General features: G+C 61.4%; 3 protein-coding genes across 4 annotated transcripts; 1 reads left to right on the forward strand and 2 right to left on the reverse strand.

Moving 5' to 3' along the window:
* Window positions 1-869: 869 nt before the first annotated feature.
* Window positions 870-2,644, reverse strand: LOC118169600. The gene is made up of 2 exons (XM_035330988.1): window positions 2,150-2,644; window positions 870-2,113 (listed from the first exon to the last, which is right to left on the reverse strand). Exons 1-2 carry the CDS (start codon window positions 2,610-2,612, stop codon window positions 1,581-1,583), a joined length of 996 nt encoding a protein of 331 aa, XP_035186879.1. The 5' UTR covers window positions 2,613-2,644; the 3' UTR covers window positions 870-1,580.
* Window positions 2,376-9,927, reverse strand: ATG9A (autophagy related 9A). Its single transcript, XM_035330980.1, has 14 exons — window positions 9,773-9,927; window positions 9,503-9,546; window positions 8,958-9,022; window positions 8,482-8,643; window positions 8,237-8,378; window positions 6,566-7,314; window positions 6,039-6,192; window positions 5,688-5,867; window positions 4,610-4,855; window positions 4,101-4,321; window positions 3,433-3,550; window positions 3,037-3,259; window positions 2,750-2,892; window positions 2,376-2,645 (listed from the first exon to the last, which is right to left on the reverse strand). The coding sequence occupies exons 1-14, from the start codon at window positions 9,873-9,875 to the stop codon at window positions 2,640-2,642; spliced, it is 2,556 nt and encodes an 851-aa protein (XP_035186871.1). The 5' UTR covers window positions 9,876-9,927; the 3' UTR covers window positions 2,376-2,639.
* A 178-nt stretch (window positions 9,928-10,105) lies between these two features.
* ANKZF1 (ankyrin repeat and zinc finger peptidyl tRNA hydrolase 1) lies at window positions 10,106-16,486 on the forward strand. 2 transcript variants are annotated; one of them, XM_035332426.1, is made up of 15 exons: window positions 10,106-10,270; window positions 10,392-10,501; window positions 10,614-10,716; window positions 11,095-11,279; window positions 11,552-11,667; window positions 11,963-12,116; window positions 12,343-12,565; window positions 12,747-12,848; window positions 13,015-13,185; window positions 13,260-13,373; window positions 13,962-14,235; window positions 14,620-14,731; window positions 14,853-15,020; window positions 15,130-15,200; window positions 15,898-16,486. In XM_035332426.1, the coding sequence occupies exons 1-15, from the start codon at window positions 10,171-10,173 to the stop codon at window positions 16,016-16,018; spliced, it is 2,124 nt and encodes a 707-aa protein (XP_035188317.1). In that variant the 5' UTR covers window positions 10,106-10,170; the 3' UTR covers window positions 16,019-16,486. The 2 variants fall into 2 exon arrangements, with proteins under 2 accessions (XP_035188317.1, XP_035188318.1); XM_035332427.1 differs by having other exon boundaries at window positions 13,030-13,185.
* Window positions 16,487-17,234: the final 748 nt, after the last annotated feature.

Below are 17,234 nucleotides of genomic sequence, written 5' to 3' on the forward strand. Positions count from 1 at the left end.
CCGCTCGGGCTGGCAGCGAGCTGCTGCGTGCCCCGTGCTTGTTGGCTCCCATGGGAACACCCTACCCCCCCCCCCCCCCCCCGAGCCTGCAGCTCCCCCAAAGCGCCCCACAAACGGACCCCAGCCTGGGCCAGCTCAGGCCACCTCGCCCCGCTGGTGCACAGCATCCCCCATAGGGAATTGCTGGTCCCTGGGCAAAACAAGCCCTGGTGCTGCTGCCACAGGGGGCTGACCCCCTTCGCAGCCCCCTTGCTGTCACAGCAGGGTGACACCAGCCCCGTGTGGGGCACCTCCTGCAGCCGCACTGGCTCGTGCAGCATCTTCACGGTGTGAACAGAGACACGGACACGGATGATACACCCTGTCTTTATTTGATGGCTAGACAGCTGTACAGTGAGGGCACGGGGCAGCAATGCGGTGCTCCCCAGGCATCCCCGTGCCCACGGGGCTGAGGACGGGTGGCTCGCCATGCACACAGGACACTGACGACACAAGCACAACATGCGGCGAGGACTCCTGGCCCGCCTCTTCCTCCCGCTAGCCCAGGGACAGGCACGGACTTTCCTCCCCTGCCCCAAAGATGCAGCCAGCCTCCACCTGCCCAGCCTAGAAACCAGCAGCACCGGTGCCAGGAAACCCAGACGCAGCGTCCCACAGCCCTCAGGGCTGAGCTCGCCTTCAAGGACATCCGTGCTCACCCTTCCTCCAGAGTCTCAGCCTGTGAAATCCCTGCCGGCCCACCCACCAGCTGCCGCAGGCTCAAAGGGCCACCTCCGGGCAGGGAACGGGCAGGGAACGTCACCTCCGTGCCCCGAGGGAGCCCAGGTGGCACAGGCAGCAGCTGGAAAGCTTGGGTTGGTGAGAACCACCCCTCTCTGCTCCCTAGCCCGGCGAAGATCACCATCACTCACAAGTCCTGGGGGTGCAGGGAAGCCCAGGGTTCAAGGAGCTCCGCTCACCGCCTCCACCCTGTCCTCAGCGCCCTGGTGCAGCGCGAGCAGCAGCTGGCTCAGCACCCTACGCCTGGCCCGGGCTCAAAGGGCACGGGGCAATAACCTGGCAGGGGAAGAAAGGTCACCCTGCGCTCCAGGGATGGGAGAGGAGGGCCCGCAGCGCTGGTGCCGGGCATGGCAAAAGCAAGGCATCCCTGTCGGAGGTGAGGGGAGCGAGGGAGGGTGGAAGCAAAGCCTGGGAGGGGGTAGCCGAGATGCAGATCCTCACAAGCTGCCACTGGAAGAGAGGCAAGGGAAACCAGAATGATCTTGGGAAGGCCTTGGCCAAGGTCACGCTGCACAGCCAGGATCCTGATACCCTCCCCCATCCCCCCCAGGGCTGGGCTAGGGTTTGCCTCTCCCTTTTTGGTTCAGGGTACCCCTTCTTCCCAGCCGAGGCACTAGCCAGCTGCTTTGCACGTGGTCTCCACAGCAGCTGAAGCCACGTTGCAAGCAAAAGGATTGCCTCGGGAAGGAAGGAAGGAGCCAGGAGCCCCTGGGGGAGATGCGAGGCACACTGAAGCCTTTGTTTGGGCAGGAGGGAAGGCTGGATACCACAGAAATGGCCACATCAGGAAAAAAGACCCATTACAAACCGGGCATAGGGGAAGGGAATCGATACACAGAGCACAAGACCTCCACCGCGGGCTCCGAGCAGGCTGCGTGCACTCCTGGGTAACCCCAGGCTGCACCATGCCAGGGGCTCTTTGGCACTGCGAGAGGGCCTGCGAGCAGCCCACATCTTACAGGTGCTGTGCAGGGCAGAAAGTGCCACCCTAGCCCCAAGCTAGGGCACGGAAGGACAGCAGAGAGCCAGGACCACCACCCCAAGGTCCCCTCCTTGCGTGTCTGCACCAGGGCAGCCGTCATGGGAGCCGGGGAGGAGCTGCAGCATCCCCGCACCCTGGAGCTGTTCCCACCAGCTCTAGATCCCAGCCCGACACGCAGAGCAGCAGCTGGGGGCATCCTGCTGCAGGGTGCTAGGGCAGCACACGTCTGCGCACCGAGACGGGTGGGCGACTGCCCCGCTGCTGTCCTGCTCCAGCCGTAGGGGAGCGACATTGGTCCTCTTTGGGAGGGGGAATGCGGTGCTGGGCACCCCCCAGGGCTGCAGGCAGGGCAGGTGTGGTGCCAGCACCGCTGCAGGCTGCGTTAGACCCCTTCGACAGTTCCTGCTGCAGTCAGCCATCCCCAGGGGACACCAGCTCCCTGCCTTCGTTTCGGAGGCAGCTCCCAGCTCCCCGTGGACGGCTGGAGCTGGTGCCTTCTCCCGTCTCTGCCAACAGCAGCTGCCGCCGCCACCTCCGCGCCCGTCACTGCTAGTCCCGTCCCGTCCGCTGTCACAGGCTCTGCAGCGATCCTCCGGCACAGACGACACAGATGTGAACACAGACACATGTATGTACTCACACACGCATTCACCCCACAAGAGTCAGAGTGGCGTTGGCTCGACACACGGCTGGACACAAGGCGCCACCGCAAAGCCGCTGGCCGGGCAGCTTTGTCTCTTCGGCAATTGATGGCAATAAAATGGAGCCCACGACCACCCTGTCCCCTCGGGACAGGAGAAGAACCAGGCTGACACCGCATCCTGCTGTCCAGGCGGCCCCCAGTCTGCATCCCCCACGAGATCCCCAGTCTCCAAGGCTATACCTGCAAGACAGAGAAGTGATGTGGCCCTTATTGGGACCAGCTGCCAGCACCCCCACCTGGCATCCAGAGTGCACGTTGCCCCTCTCAGCAGCCTTCACCCCTACCTTGTGGATCTGCGGTGGAAGCTCATCCTCCGAGCTCTCCTCTGGCACGGGCTCCGGGTGTCTCGCTGCTTGCCCGTCCTCAGCCCAGCCTCCCAGCGGGAGGCGGGAGAAGTGTGACGGGGCTCTGTGCACTGTGCCTGGGTCTGCAGGAGAGGCGAGGAGGGAGATTAGCTAGCTGGGGGGGCTGCCAGTCTTCTGGGGCAAGCAGGTCGCTCGTGCCAATCCGCACAGGACATCGGTTGCAGGACTTTGGCCTGGAGCTCAGCACCCTGCTCTGGCTCTCGTACCTGTGATGCCACCGTAGCGCCGCTGGAAGCCAGTCTGCAGCGTGGACGTCTCCTCAGCGGGCTGCCGTGGCGAGGAAAAGGGGTAGCTGGCAGAGCGAGGGATGGGGACAGGGGCACCCCGCTGAGCATCCAGCTCCTCGTGGGTGCTCTCGCCGCTCTCGTCGCTCTCCCGCCGGTGCCAAGTGTGCCGCTCGGGCTCCAGCTGGGCGTGCTGCTTGTGCAGCTGCAGGGCCAAGACACGAGCAGGTCAGCTACGTGGGGAGAGCCCAAATGCCTCAATGTGCCCTCTCCCCAGCAATGCACCTCTGCTCACTCCAACCCCCCAAGGCAGGACACCCCAGTCCTGCCGGCCCTGGGCCCACACCCTTTTGGCCAGCCCAGCTTCAGGCTGCTCACCTCGTGCATGTAGAGCGCGTGGAGACTCATCTCGGTGGAGGCATACTCTGACAGAATCATGCTCTGCAGCTGACCCTCCCAGGCACTGCTCCCTGAGCTCACGGTCCTCGCATCAGCACTGCCATGGGAAACACGAGTGAGGTTTGCTGCCCAGGTGGCCCCCATCACCCCCCAGACCCCTCCCTGCTCTAACGCCAGGCTCACAGATGTCCACTCCTGTGCTGGATAGGAACAGGACCTCTGCAGCATCTCCCCAAGTCCCCTACCCCAGGAACACCATCACACTGTGCGCCTCTGCTAGGGCACGGAGCTCATCAGGCTCTCACCGCCAGAGCAAGCAGCATCCAGCAGCAGGGCAGGCCCTATTCCATTGCACCCTTCATCCCCAGGAAGGGATGCTCAGAGCTGCCTCTTCCCCGCCAGGGGTTTCTCGACACTGTGGTCCCTACAGGAGAACACCAGAGCCCCAACGCTGCCTCTTGGGGACAACATAAGCACCTGGGCCTAACTCTCCTTGGGAAGATGGCCCCTGCTGTCCCGAGCTACAAGCGCACACAGTGACCACACACCTAGGACAACACGGGGTATAGGGATTTGCAAGGTCTGGCTTGGTCTTACCACCCCATTCCAGCCCGCAGCTGGCAGCCAAGGCTGCCGCATGCCCTTACCCAGAGGCCGTCATGGCACTGGCACCCCGAGGCTGGGTACCCTCTCCGTCCCTTCCTGCCATCTGGAAGCCACTGGGGGGCTGCTGGGCAGACTGGAGCGGGGAGAAGGAACGCAGGGCCGAGGCCACTTCGGAGAGGTGGCGAGAAGCCTGTCCATCACGGCCCATGTGGAAGCCCAGCGCCGAGGAGCCCGCTATCACATTGGCAATCAGGCTGTGAGGCTGCAGAGTCAAAACGTAGAGAATCACTGCCCTGCGCAGACCTGGAGGCCTGATCCCCACCACTGAGGGCTGAGAACAGCTCTCTTTAGCCCCTTTTCCCACCTCATAGGGCCCACAACACCCAGCTGCCCTTCCCTAGGGAGCCAGAACCAGTCCCAGTGAGTGCTGATCCACCACTTGGGCAGCACAGCCAAGGGCAAAATCTGCCCAGAAGGTCTGATTATTACAGCTTGTCAGCACGCCGCAAGCACCCTAAGAACACCCCACATCCCCCCGCATCCCAGGCACCTCCGACTCTGACTGCAGGGACTGGATGGAGCTGAAGAGGGCGTTTTCGGGGAGCACAGCCTGCTGGGCCAGTGCCACGCTGCTGTCGCGGTGCACCCGCTCCTTGAGGAAGCCGATGAAGGCCGTGCTCTCGCGGGGTGGCTGCCACTTGGGGTTGGTGATGGCGAAGTGCATGAGGGACAGCTCCGTCTTGCCATCCTCCGCCTGCTGGTAAATGGAGGCCTCCGTCTTTCCTGCTGACATCCACTGTGGAGCACAAAGAGATAAGGAGGGTCAGGATCTGCTTTATAGCCGTGCCAAGCCCAGGAATCCCACGGCTGGTCTGGGCAAAGCACGCAGCAACCAGCACAAGCTGGGCCATGGCTCCGTGCAGAAGGCAAGCACTGCACCAAAAGCCCCGTATTAGTTCAGCCCTTGCAGCCCACCTTCCACCTCCATCCCAGAATATACAGGGGAACTAGAGAGATGAGGGCCAGTCACAAAAAAATGGAGCTGAAAGCCGTGCCCTCCAACCCACAGCAAGAGCAACCACAGCCAACAAACAACTTCTTAAAAGCTGCCTGCCACAGCAAGACCACCCCTCCCCAGCTCCTGTCCCTTTCACTAGGGAGTCCTTCCTGGTGAATAACCTACATTCCCAGGCACAGCAAACAGACCGATCCTCTTTCACTCCAGAGTAGATTTTGCACAAGGGCAAAATATCTCCCATCTCCCCTAGGCTCCTTGCCTCCCGGGCAAAAGCAGCCCAGCTTTTAAAAATCAGTTCTCACACTTTGTAGATGTGCCAATATCCCTATTCCTCTCTCACGAGGACACAGGGCTCCTAGCCGTGCAGAAAGACAAGGACATAAAGAAATGCCAAAGCCTGGTTCAGAGAACATCGGGTTAATAGTCACAGCTGAGCCACAGGAGCCTTCTGGGGCTGGGGACCCGTGCTGGCAAACCCAGACACAGAGGCATATGCAGGCAGCTAGGCTGTGGGCTGCCAAGAGCAGCGATTTACAGCCTTTTCTGTGCCCAAAGGGCCAGATGTGATGTGTGGGGCCCACACTGCTCTCCCACCACCCACAGGACCTACCGCCGGGTGGCCATGCTGGCGCACGTCCATCTGGGCGAAGGAGCAGGTGTCACCCACACCCACCACCTCCACGGTGAAGTTGCGGAAAAAATCGACGATGTCCAAGGACTTGGGCCGCAGGCAGATGATGAGGATCAGGGGGGTAATGATGGGGCTCAGGAGCTCCTCCAGGATGAAGACCTGAGCACAAAGACAGTGGGCTCAGCATGAGGTTGAGGATGTCAAGAAACCTGCCAGCCCTAAAGCCAGCTCCAGCCCATCTTCTGGGGCTCTGAGAAAGCTGCCTCGATCCTCTGCCAGCCCAGGGATGGGAGAGAGTTTCCATCCCAGCCCCTCGCATGCCAGGCTCACCGCTTTGTACTGGAAGAGCTGGGCAAACTCGTCCCTGGTCTCATAGCGGTGGGCATTGCCCTGCCAGTGGTCAGGCATGTAGTGGATGTGCGCCAGGATGACCCGCAGCAGCTGCTCTGGGCAAAACACCAGGTGCTGGTCGGGGATGAAGGACCTGCAGGGCAGGAAAACGTCAGCCTTCCTGGAAGACCTCGTTCTGGGGTGGCAGGGCGACTGGCCCACATCGCAGCTTCACCTGTGGCCTTCACTCCAACCCAAACCCTCCTGCCAGCCCAGCCCTTGGATGTCACTTTCCAGCTCCAGCAACACCCCCACATCATCACATCATCCCTGAAGGCATCACCACAGCCGCTGCGTCCAAGTTCCCCCTTCCCCTGCCTGCCCCACTCTGACTCCCCAGCCGTGCCCTTCGCTCACACAGACCCACGTCCACCTGTAAGCTAGGAGTGCACCAAAATGCACGGGGTCAGCTGCGTGCTGCCAGCAGCAGCCCTGCCCAGCACGGGGGCAGCAGGGACCCACCTCACCTGCACACCGTGATGCCCACCCCGAGCAGGGTGACCGTGGTCAGGACGTGCTCGACAGCCAGCACGTCTTCGTCGTAGATGGTGAGAGCGATGAGCACGGCCAGGATGGAGCCAGCAAAGAAGGCCACGTTCTTGGCCACGATGGTGAGGAGCGGGGAGATGAAGCAGTTCATGTACTTGGAAGCTGGCTTGTAGCCTTTGCTGAGGCGCGAGTGCAGTTCGTGGTCCAGCTCGTTGAAGTGACGGAGGTAACAGCGGCCGTAGAGAGACCAGCAGCGGGCACCCAGGCTGCCCGGCTCCCGCTTCAGGATCTCCGTGTAGCTGAAGAAGGCGTAGAGGATCTGCCAGATGAGGATGAGAGGGCAGAGGAGGAAGTTGGCGATGCCAATCCAGAGGATGCGAGTGCTGAGCTTCTCGGCCAGCTCCAGGCGGTTCCCAGCCCGTTTGTACTCGGCCTTGAGGCTCCACTCGTTCTCGAAGAGAGAGCCAGGCCCCCAGAAGAAGATGAGCTCGAAGTTGTACTTGAGCCCCCGTGTGTAGAAGACGGTGTCTCCCAGCAGGGGCAGGCGGAAGCGGATGGGCAGCAGCGACTTGTTCACCATGGCCACCATGTAGTTCTTGAAGCGGAGGATGCGGTGGTAGATGTCCAGCTCTGTCAGCTCCTTCTTGTGGATGCAGATCTGGTGCTCCTTCTGGATCTGCACGATGCGGGCCTGCACCTCCTGCCAGGTGTAGTAGGGCAGGTTGGACTGGAAGGGGAAAGCAGTGAGGTTAGGGGCAGGCTGTGCCCGCTCAAACAGCAGCTCCTCGGGGCGTGGATGAGCCAATATCCCCACATCAGGCACCTCTCCCTGCACTGCTTCAGCCTGCAGCAGTGAGCAAACCCCACGCCTTGCCCCAGTGCCCTTTCCCCCTCACTTAGTGGAGGTGGCTGTCTTCCAGCCACTCTCGCACCAGCTGCCTGGGAGGCAGGAACACAAGCCCAGACTCCTGTGGGTCCTCCCAGAGCTCACAGTCCTGCTGTTTGGAGTCAGCAGCAGGGAAAGGGATTCAACCGGCATCCCAGAGGGAGCCTGTGGAAAAGCTGGGGACAACCCAGGCCTCTTGGCTCCACCCCATCTTTCTCAAGACACAATCTCTCCTCAAAACATGCGCACACACCCTTCAGGGTTGTCTGTCAGAGCAAGGGCTCTGGACACGGATGTACGTGCAAGCCTCAAAGCCCAGCTTTGACACACTGATCAGTGTGTCTTCAGCAACCAAGTAGCTCCACGCCCCAGTTTCCCCATCAGTAAACAAGAAAGCTGATGCTCTCTGCTTCCCAGGGAGGCCTGAGGATACCCTCACTTTTGTCTCTTCTGCTGAAAGGCATCGCAGAAAAGGCCATCGCAGAAGAATAAACATACTGGGTGGCAGATGGCAGAAGCTCGTGCCAACACAGAGAGGCAGGCTGGGCAGAGGGGTTAACAGGCAGTAAGTTGGCTGCTGGAGAAGAAGCTGGAAGGAGAGCCATGCAGTCATGTAGACTGGGATGAAGCAGAGGAACAAGAGCTCAGCACAAGCCTCCTGGAGAAGCTGACCACAGAGAGGAGTGGAGGTGAGCTGCTTCTCACCACGTGCCTCCCGCTTCCCTTAGCGGCACCACGTGTAGCCCTTGTCCCAGCTACTTACCATGGGGATTCTGAGGGCGTTGATGTAGAAAGAGTGAATCTCCCAGTAGCAGCAAATATTGTAAATAAATTTGACAAGCCGGTGGATCCAGAAAACTCCAGCTATCACCAGGATGCAGATGAGGAAGCTGTTTGCCTGGATTCTGCAAGCAGGAAGAGCACAGAGTGGGAGTTGAGCCCAGGGAAGGAGATCTTAGTACCTGAAGAAGCAAGAGCAGTGGATAACGTGCCCTTGCTAGCCCCTACCTTGCACTGCAGACATTTGGAGGCAGGAAGGCATCTGGTAGAGTCACCTTAATGGGCTCACTTGGATGCTGGCTGTGATTTACTGCCTTGTTGGCAAAAAGGATGTCATAATCAACACAGCTGATAAGAAAGGTGGTGAACGCCACCACGAAGATGAACTGCCTGTGAAGAAAGGGAGAAACCGTGAGGGAATCACACTTCTGCCCCCCGTAAAATGTGAAGCAGGCAGGACACCGGGTCACACATCCTGAGGATGCAGGGTCACGCACTCCCACAGCCATGGCAGCAGGAAAGCTCACAGGCAACAGTTCCTCAAAATGAACCGAAGGTTTTGGCATGGGTAACTGCATCGAGGGGTGGACAAGATGACTGTAAAGGGCATCCTCCTGCCCACCCAACTGCGGGAGCTCAGCAGGCTCCTGTAACTATTCCCCAGCAGCTGTTACAGTCCAAACAGAGGGGCAGCCTGCACTTACATGAGCTCAAAGATCTCCCCGATGAGCATGCAGGTGAAGCCATTCTTCTGATGCAGGTTATAGACGTGAAAGCTGCAGTCAAGGAGCACAGTCTGGAGACCCCTTCCCTCTGACAAAGGACGGAGAGGCTGCTGTCCCACTGGCAACCACAAGCCCTCAGCCATCTCTCTCTCCATCACCTGCAGACCTCCCTCCCCTCCCAGCCCTACTCAGCAGGGAGCTGGTTCCCTACTGGCATGGAAACACACACTGCCCTGGTATACTGCTCGGACAACAAGACCAGCCCCAATCCAAACCCCTTCTTCCCCCACCCAGCCCTCAGAGAAGGATTACAACCCAGCACAGGGCACAAACTCAGCTGGCCCTCAGAAAAGCTCTCAGGTGCGGGACAATGCAGGGACAGGCAAAAACGCATCGAACACCCACAGACTGAGGGTCTGCCACCCCACAGCCCCTATGGAGCCACGGGGGACGGGGCAGCCCCCACCCCAGCTCCAAGCCACGCCAAGCCCAGTGTTATGTCAGCACAGGCTGGGAAAGGATATCCGAGAGAAGAAGAGGTCCAGGTTCTCTATGTGGTGCCACGGAGCTGAGGGGAGAGAGGCACGGTGAGAGCAAACCAGCACAGCCCCAGCCTCACAGCCCCACATCCCCGGTGCCCCCTGACCCCAACCCCCTACCCCTGGTCCCCCCGGTCCCCCAGCAGCCCCCCAGCCTCCCGCTCCCGGTCCCCCTGACCCTCCAGCAGCCCCCCAGCAGCCCGGCACCCCCGCTGTCCCCCCGCCCCCCCGGTGCCCCCGTTCCCCCCGGCTCACACTTGGCTCCCTCCGGGACGTGCACCAGGAGGTCTCCGCCGCCGGGCGGGGACTCCGTGGAGGAGCTCTCCAGCCGCTGGTACTGCGTCTCCAGCTGGGCCATGGCCGGGGACCCCTGGGACCCCTCCGCCACCACCGGCCCCCTCCCCGGGCCCGCCCCGCGACTGGCGGCCGCTCCGACCAGTGGCACCGGCGGGGCGGGAGCGGGACGGGCCAACGGGATGGCGGCGGCGGGGCTGAGCCCGGCGGCGGCCGGTAGGGGAGGAGAAGGATGTGACGGAGCGGGGAGGCGCTGCCGGCGGAGCGGGGCGGAGGCTGGCACCCAGCGCTGCCATCACCGGCTGGGGGGACACCGGAGGGACCGTCCCGGGGAGGGGGTCCCGGGGGGTCCCGGTGCGATGGCGGCGCCCCGCAGCCGCTCCGTTTTCCTCGCAGCCCAGGACCCTGCGCTCCTGCACGGGCTGTCCCTCGTCACCCGCTTCGCCTCGGCAGGGCACGGTGCGTGGGGGCACCGCTACCGGGGGGGGGGGGGGAAGGGGGTTCCCGGTGTCCTGCTGCTGCCCATAGAGGGTCCCGGAGCCCCTGGAGGCGCCGCACAGCCCCTTCGTGGTTCTTTCAGGGCAAGCTGCTGCCAGCCCCGGCGAGGAGAAGGGCGGCGGGGTGCCCGAGGTGCCCGAGGGGATGTGGTGCTCAGCCTGCGCCCAGCGCTTCGGCAGCCGGGAGGAGCAGGTGAGGGCTGCCCGAGCTCCTCGCAGGGCTGGGGGGACGTGCCAGGTCTCTGGTGCGGGTGGGTGCTGGGGAGCGCCAGGACCCTGCCTGCTGACCCCTCTTTTCCCAACAGATCGAGCACTACCGTCTCGACTGGCACCGCTTCAACCTGAAGCAGCGGCTCCTGGGGCGCCGGACGCTGCCCATGGAGGTGTTTGAGGAGAAAACCAGCGCAGGTAAGGAATGGGGATGCCCCAGCAGGGCCCAGAGGCCGTCAGTGGCCTCCCTGGGGCTGTTCTGCCCAGGGGTGAAGCTTGCAGCTGCGTGTGCTTGTTCACAGCTCTGCTGTGCTGTCTTCAAGGGGATTCTGGGGGCCCAGAACTGCTCCTGAGCCCTGCCATGGCCAGGAGGTGGTCTACCTGAGCCCCTGCTGGTGCATATCTGGGGGTCCAGAGACCCAGACGCCTACCTCCCCTGCCCACAGCCTCCGTGTGATACATAGGTATTGCATAAGACACGTTAGGGCTGTGGGCAGGTCCTTAGAGCCAAAGTTTTGGGGAGGCTGTTTGCTAATCTTTGTCCTGCTCCGCTATCCTATTTTCTTTTCCTTGCAGGTGACATTTCCAGCATCTCGGGGTCTGATTCAGAGAGCTCTGATGCAAGCAGCGAGTCAGAACTGCAGCCCCCTGCCAGCAGCAGCCCCGGGACCCCCCAGCTGCCCCGCTCCCACAAGGTGCTGCTGCGCAACGCCAGCGGCCAGCTCATCTCCGCCTACCGCTGCGTGCTGAGCACTGGGAAGGCAAGTCACAGTCCTGCTGGCTGGGAGAGGGGACGCAGAGAAGAGGGGCAGCACTGGGGCGCAGACATCTGCCTGAAAGTCCCTGGTGTCCCTTTATGGGAAGGATGGGTTCTGGTGCCAGGTCAGAGCCCCAGGCTTGCTGTAGATGAGATGCTCTCAGAAGTGTGATTGGGGTTATGCATGTGCCAGCAGGTGGGCTGGCCTCTGTCGTGGGGGACAGCAGGGGGACAGCAAGGTGATCCCATAGGTGCTAGCAGGAGTGTCTGTCTCAGGGTGGCAGTGAGGAGCCAGAGGAGTTGACAGCGTCACTGCAGAGCCTCAGCACAAACACGTGCTGGGTTGTGCTGATGATGGGTGGCGGGCACTTCGCAGGAGCTGTGTTCCGAGGGTGAGTACGGGGCTACAGGGCTGGGGTTGCCCCTCTGGGCAGAGACAAGTGGGTCCAGGTGTTGAAGGGGCCCTTCCCTGAAGGCCAGCACCTCCTAACTCCTCAATCGCAGTGCTTACCATACCCAGCAGCTCCTCTTCTCTCAAGGGCTGGCTAACCCTAGTTGCACTGCAGGAGAAACGTTCATCTCTGGGGCCCCGGGGGAAAGCAACTAATCCTCCAGGGTCCCATGGAGCATCAGCTCACCTCCTCTCTGTGCACAGCTCCCATTGCTTATTTCTGCCCCTCTCTGCAGCCCCCAGGTGCAGGAACACAAGACCTTCCACCGCTACACAGTGCGAGCCCGGCGGGGCACAGCCCAGAGCCTCCGGGACGCCCAGACCCCAGGGTCAGCACCCAGGTCGGCTGGAGCCTCCCTGCGGCGTTACAACGAGGCTGCGTTGCTCAAGGTGGGGAAGGACTGCAGCCCTGAGCTTTTGGCAGAGAGAGGTGGTCGTGGCCAGCCCTGTGTGAGGGTGCTGTGCCACTGCTGGAGGTCGTGTGCTGGCTGTGAGCTCCACAAGGGGGTCAGGTCCCAAACTGGGGCTTCTCTGTCCTGGGTCTGTGCCTGTTCCAGAGCTGCCTATGCCCACACTGTGTGCTCAGGACCCCACGGTGCCTCCCCTTCCTACACAGGATATTCAGGACCTGCTGGCAGCCTGGGCACAGCACCTGAAGGAGGCTCAGCGCATCTTCCTCCGGGCCCCCCGTCACAACCGGGCGCTGCTCTTTGGCGGCAGGAACCCCCCGCTCAGCCGGGGCGACCCCCGCATCTGCCACATCCCCCTCAGCACCCGCAGGGCCACCCTGCGGGAGGTGCTGCGAGTTCACGCCGCGCTGGCCACCCTGCAGGTGTACGGTGAGTCGGCCCAGCCCCGGTGGTCAGAGCAGCTGCGGTGCCGTGGTCCCTGTCATGACCCCGTGTGCGTTACGGGGAGCTGCCCCATGGGGTGGAGGTGCCAGCTCTCCCACCCTCCATCCCCAGGGACACGGGGTGCACCCTGTCCCTGGGCAATGACAGGAGCACCCTTACTGCCCAGGGAAGGACACGCCACTGGAGGACATCATCGGGTCCCCCCGGAAAGGGTGGCAGAAGCAGCAGCGGGCAGCTGAGACGGATCCCCTGCAAAAGGACGCAAGTGGTGAGTTGAGCTGCAAAGGGTGATGTGGCTCTGAGCAAGCAGGGGAGTCTGGTGTTAGGGCCAACAGGTTTGCAACCTCTGCAGAGAGTGGTCTCGTGCTGGGCAGAAGGGGAAGGTGTGCTTGGCTGGGAGTCCCAAATGATTCATGTTCTGTGTGGGGCTTCAGCCCTTGTCCTTTCAGCCCCAGAGGATGAGGTAGAAGAGGAGGAAGAGAGCCCTGCAGGGGAACTGGAGACTGTGGAAGTGACTTTGGGGACCTTAGACCTCCGGGAGTTCGAAGTGATGCCCAAGCGAAACCGCAAACGGAGGAAGAAGAGGAACAAGAAAGTGGAGAATGGTGAGGGGGAAGAACTGTGCCTGGGGTGCCAGCTCGGCTGTGGCCCTTTCCCTCACCAGTCTTTCCCTGTGCAGGGCCCCACGCTGAGGAGACGGGATGCTCTGATACCCAGGGTGGGCAGCCAGGCCCGGAGCTGGTGGCAGAGCTGCAGGAAGAGGCTGGGGCTGAGCCCCTTCCCTGGGCTGGAGGTGAGTGGGCTCTGGAGCTGAGCACCTTCCCCGTGTGCTGGGGCCTTTGCAGCAGCACAAAGAGCAAGATGTCATGTTGGGTGCCAGGGCAGCTGTAGGGCAGCCACATGCCTTCGAGTGAGCAGTGTGTGCAGAGCAGTAACCGAGCCGTGTTGTTTCTGCTGGGATGGATGAGATTAGAGAGCAGCAGGCGTCTGTGCTATGACAGCAGGCCTGAGATGTTGCAGGTCAGCAGCTGGCCAGCTCCCTGCAGAGAGTATAAGCTGATGGGAGAAGGGAAGGTATGCAGGGACACCAGATCCGTTCCCCTGGCTCCTGCTTTGTGAGGCAGGCAGCACCTGGCTAAGCCAGGTGTATGAGGTCAGGGTAGGTCTCATCTCAGCAGAGAGCACGGCTTCTGTCAACACTGCCATGGTGCCCTGTCACGGATGATGAAGGTATGGAGATCCTGCAGTGCCCAAATCCAGCTATCAGGATGATGCCTTAAACAGCACTGTGTTGGTTTTGTGGTCAGGCCTCAGCACTGCTCTACCCTGGGAGCCAAACGGTCCTGTAGCATCAGCTTCCTCTCCTGTTCCTCTCTCACAGGAGACCCTCAGACCCAGCTCCGCGATACCCTGTTCACAGCCTGCAAGACAGGGGATGTGGGGACACTACAGCACCTCCTAGGTGTGCCAGAGAGCAGGGCCCCCTTGGGAGACAGCGAGGACGGGGAGGATACACAGCACCTGGATCTGCCCTGCTCCCTGCTCAACCAGCCCTTGGACGAGCACGGCTTCACCCTGCTTCACGTGGCTGCGCGTGCGGGAAAGGCTGAGGCTGTGCGCCTGCTGCTGGAAGCAGGAGCTGACCCTGCGCTCAGGTATGGCCGCAGGGCACCCAGCGGTTGATGGGCACAGCCCCTGCTGGGGGAGCACAGCAACTCCTGTCTCTGCCACTAGAAGCTGATGCCAGCCTTGTCGGGCAGCCTGGTCTCTCCCACCCAGGACGTCGGGGTTTATTTCTAGGCAGCTCAGAGGGCTGGGCTAAAATTGCCCTTTGCAGTGCGTTTTGAGATAAAAGGAGGAGAGGAGGGGGGAGATCGTGGTGTGGGGATTGTGGTGTAGGGATATGCAGCCTTCTCCTTGGCTGCAATGCGCTGGCCTGCTGTACCTGTTGGGCACCTTCAGGGAGTCGCTGTGCTCACAGCCCAGTGAGCCGTAGGCAAGGGGATCGCAGGGCTGAGCGGCTCTTCCTGATTTTGCAGAGACCGTCAGGAGAGGACCCCCTACTGTGTCTCTGCTGACAAACCGACCCGCAACACCTTCCGCAAATTCATGGTGGACCATCCAGACAAGTACGACTACAGCCGTGCCAAGGTGCGTGCCTGCCCTCACCCTCTGGGGGACCCAGAACAAAGCCTCCTGTTCTTACCCACTCGTGCTTTTGCTCCCAGCTCCATGGGAGCTGCTGACTAACCCCAACTTGTGCTGCCCTCAGGTGCCAGGACCCCTGACCCTGGAGATGGAGGCCAAAAAACTGGAGAAAAAGCGGGCCCAGAAAGCCCAGCGGAAGCAGAGGGAGCAGGCGCAGCGGGAGGAGCGGCAGCGCTGGGAGCAGGAGGAGGGGGAGAAGCAGCGGTTTGCAGCCCTGTCCGACAGGGAGAAGGTGATGCCTGCCACAGGGAAGGGGATCCAGCCTGGCTGGGGCAGTGCTGATGCTTTGGGATCCAACACAGTAGGTCTTGGGGGGCTGACCTATCTTCTCTGCTCTCCAGAGGGCCCTGGCTGCTGAGCGGAGGCTGGCCGAACAGAAGCAGGATGGTGGCACAACCATTTCCAACATCAGGTAACAGCCCAGGCAGCTTGGATGCCATGAGGTGGCAGGAGGAGGGTGGTTGCTGTCAGTCCTGGCCAGAAGTGCTCCCTCCAACCAAGCCCTGGCCCTTGCTTTTAGTACGATGTCAGTCATCACGGCAGACAAACTCCCCGTGTCAGCACAGCCGTGCCCTGCCCTTTTTGTTCCAGTTCCTATTTCCAGTCTAAAGCTATTCCTGTCCACTCTATTCCCAGCAGTGTTTTTATAAAAGCTCCGTCACTTTCTTCCCCTGTCCCCTAAAAGATTTTATAGAAGCTTGGTCTATTTGCAGCCAGATCTCTGGCAATCCAGGCCCCCAGTCTCCCTTCTGCCCCTCTCTCACCCCACCTGCAATGTCCCTTCCCTTTGCCACCCCATCGGTTTGTGGGCAGCCAGCCTTGCACGTGCTAATGTGGGGAGGGGGGGCTTAACAACCCCATAACGGGCCAAATTCCACCGTGTTCAGCTTGCCTTGAGGTGCCTTGTGGTATTTCCACAGAGTGTTTCATCTGAGGAGCATGCCCTGGCCAGGCCGCTAGGTAAACCCTGCGCCTGAGCACGCTGGTGCTGTAGGACTGCTCCTTCACATCTCAGTCCTTACTTCAGCCACTAGACATACCTCGTCTGTCCCCCTGCTGTTCTTGCAAGCATCCCCTTCACTCAGGGCCACCTCTGCTCTTTCCTGCAGTCGCTGCTGGCACTGCGGGGAGTCCCTGCTGGGCCGGGTTCCCTTCCACTACCTCGACTTCTCCTTCTGTTCCACGGCCTGCCTGCAAACCCACCGGCGGGCCCGGGCTGGCCACACGTAACGCTGGGGACAGCTGCCATCTGCCAAGGACCAAGGTGGTGGAAGCACAGCTGAGCACTGGCGTTGCACCGGAGAGCCATGGAGCAGCGCCGGTCAGGGACTGAGCTGGTCACATCACGCTGCAGTAACTCTGGTGGGAGTGGGCACCGCAGCATGAGTGTTGCTCAAGGTGGGGATTCAGGGCACGTTACACCAGGGTGGCCTGGCTGCGTTGGTGCACAGGGCCAGTGCTCTTTTGGGGCCTGGCCCTGGCCGGGCAGTCCTGCTGCCTGCTTTTCTCATGGCTACCTTGCAGCTGCTGCCTGTGGCCAGAGGACAGATAGGGTTCTGAGCTCTCATGCCTGCAGGCACCCTCAAGGCTGTGCTTTACCCTTCCCTCTCCTAAATGCCACTGGATCTCAGCCGTATCATGTTGTTAGTAACTACCTCTTCCGCCTGCATTGTCAATAAAGAGGTGCCTTGAAGGCTGTGTGTGTGTGTGAGTGAAGCTATTTGGGTTGTGGTGTGGGATTAATGCAAAACGCCCTGAGTCTGGGCTCCTTCCTCCCTAGTGCAGACACTGGCCTCTGGGCTGTGCCTGCCCATGTTCTCCAGGAGCACCTCCAGCCCCTGCCCTGCCGGTCACACGCAGCGTGGTCTGCCCGTACCGCACCAGCGTCCCCGGTCCTCCTGTGGGGAGGAGCACTCAGTGGGGCTGGAGCTAGGACATCGTGGTGCAGCACAAAGCCACGGGCCTGCAGGGCAGCACAGAAAGGGAAAGGGGGCTGTGGGGCTGGGGTCACCATCTCCCACTCAGCACAGATGTAGGGCCCCGGCCACAGGATTGCCAGGAGCCCCAGCTCCACTGTCAGGGCCAGGAAGGCTTCCACATCCCCGTCCCCAGTGAATTCCTACACCCCTGGCAGCAGCTCAGGGTAGTTCCAGGGCATGTAGCTGGGGCAAGACAGGGATGGTGACTGGGGCCGCACTGGGGGAGCCCAGGCGTGTGTTGTGCCTGGCAGGGGTGTCCTGGGGGTCCCCCTTTTTGGGAGTTCTAAAAGATTTCCTCTATTAGCAATTCTGCCAGCATCATCCCCTGCTCGTGGCTCTGCTGTCTGTAGACTTGTCTATGTCACTCAAAGCTTTACTGGAGTAAGAGGATGTGATACTAGATCTAATTCTTTACATATGCTTAGATGCTCTCTCTTCTTGAGAGATGTCTTTTCCTTCACACATTA

This window comes from Oxyura jamaicensis, chromosome 7 (assembly GCF_011077185.1).
Source record: "Oxyura jamaicensis isolate SHBP4307 breed ruddy duck chromosome 7, BPBGC_Ojam_1.0, whole genome shotgun sequence".
Lineage (NCBI taxonomy): Eukaryota > Metazoa > Chordata > Aves > Anseriformes > Anatidae > Oxyura > Oxyura jamaicensis.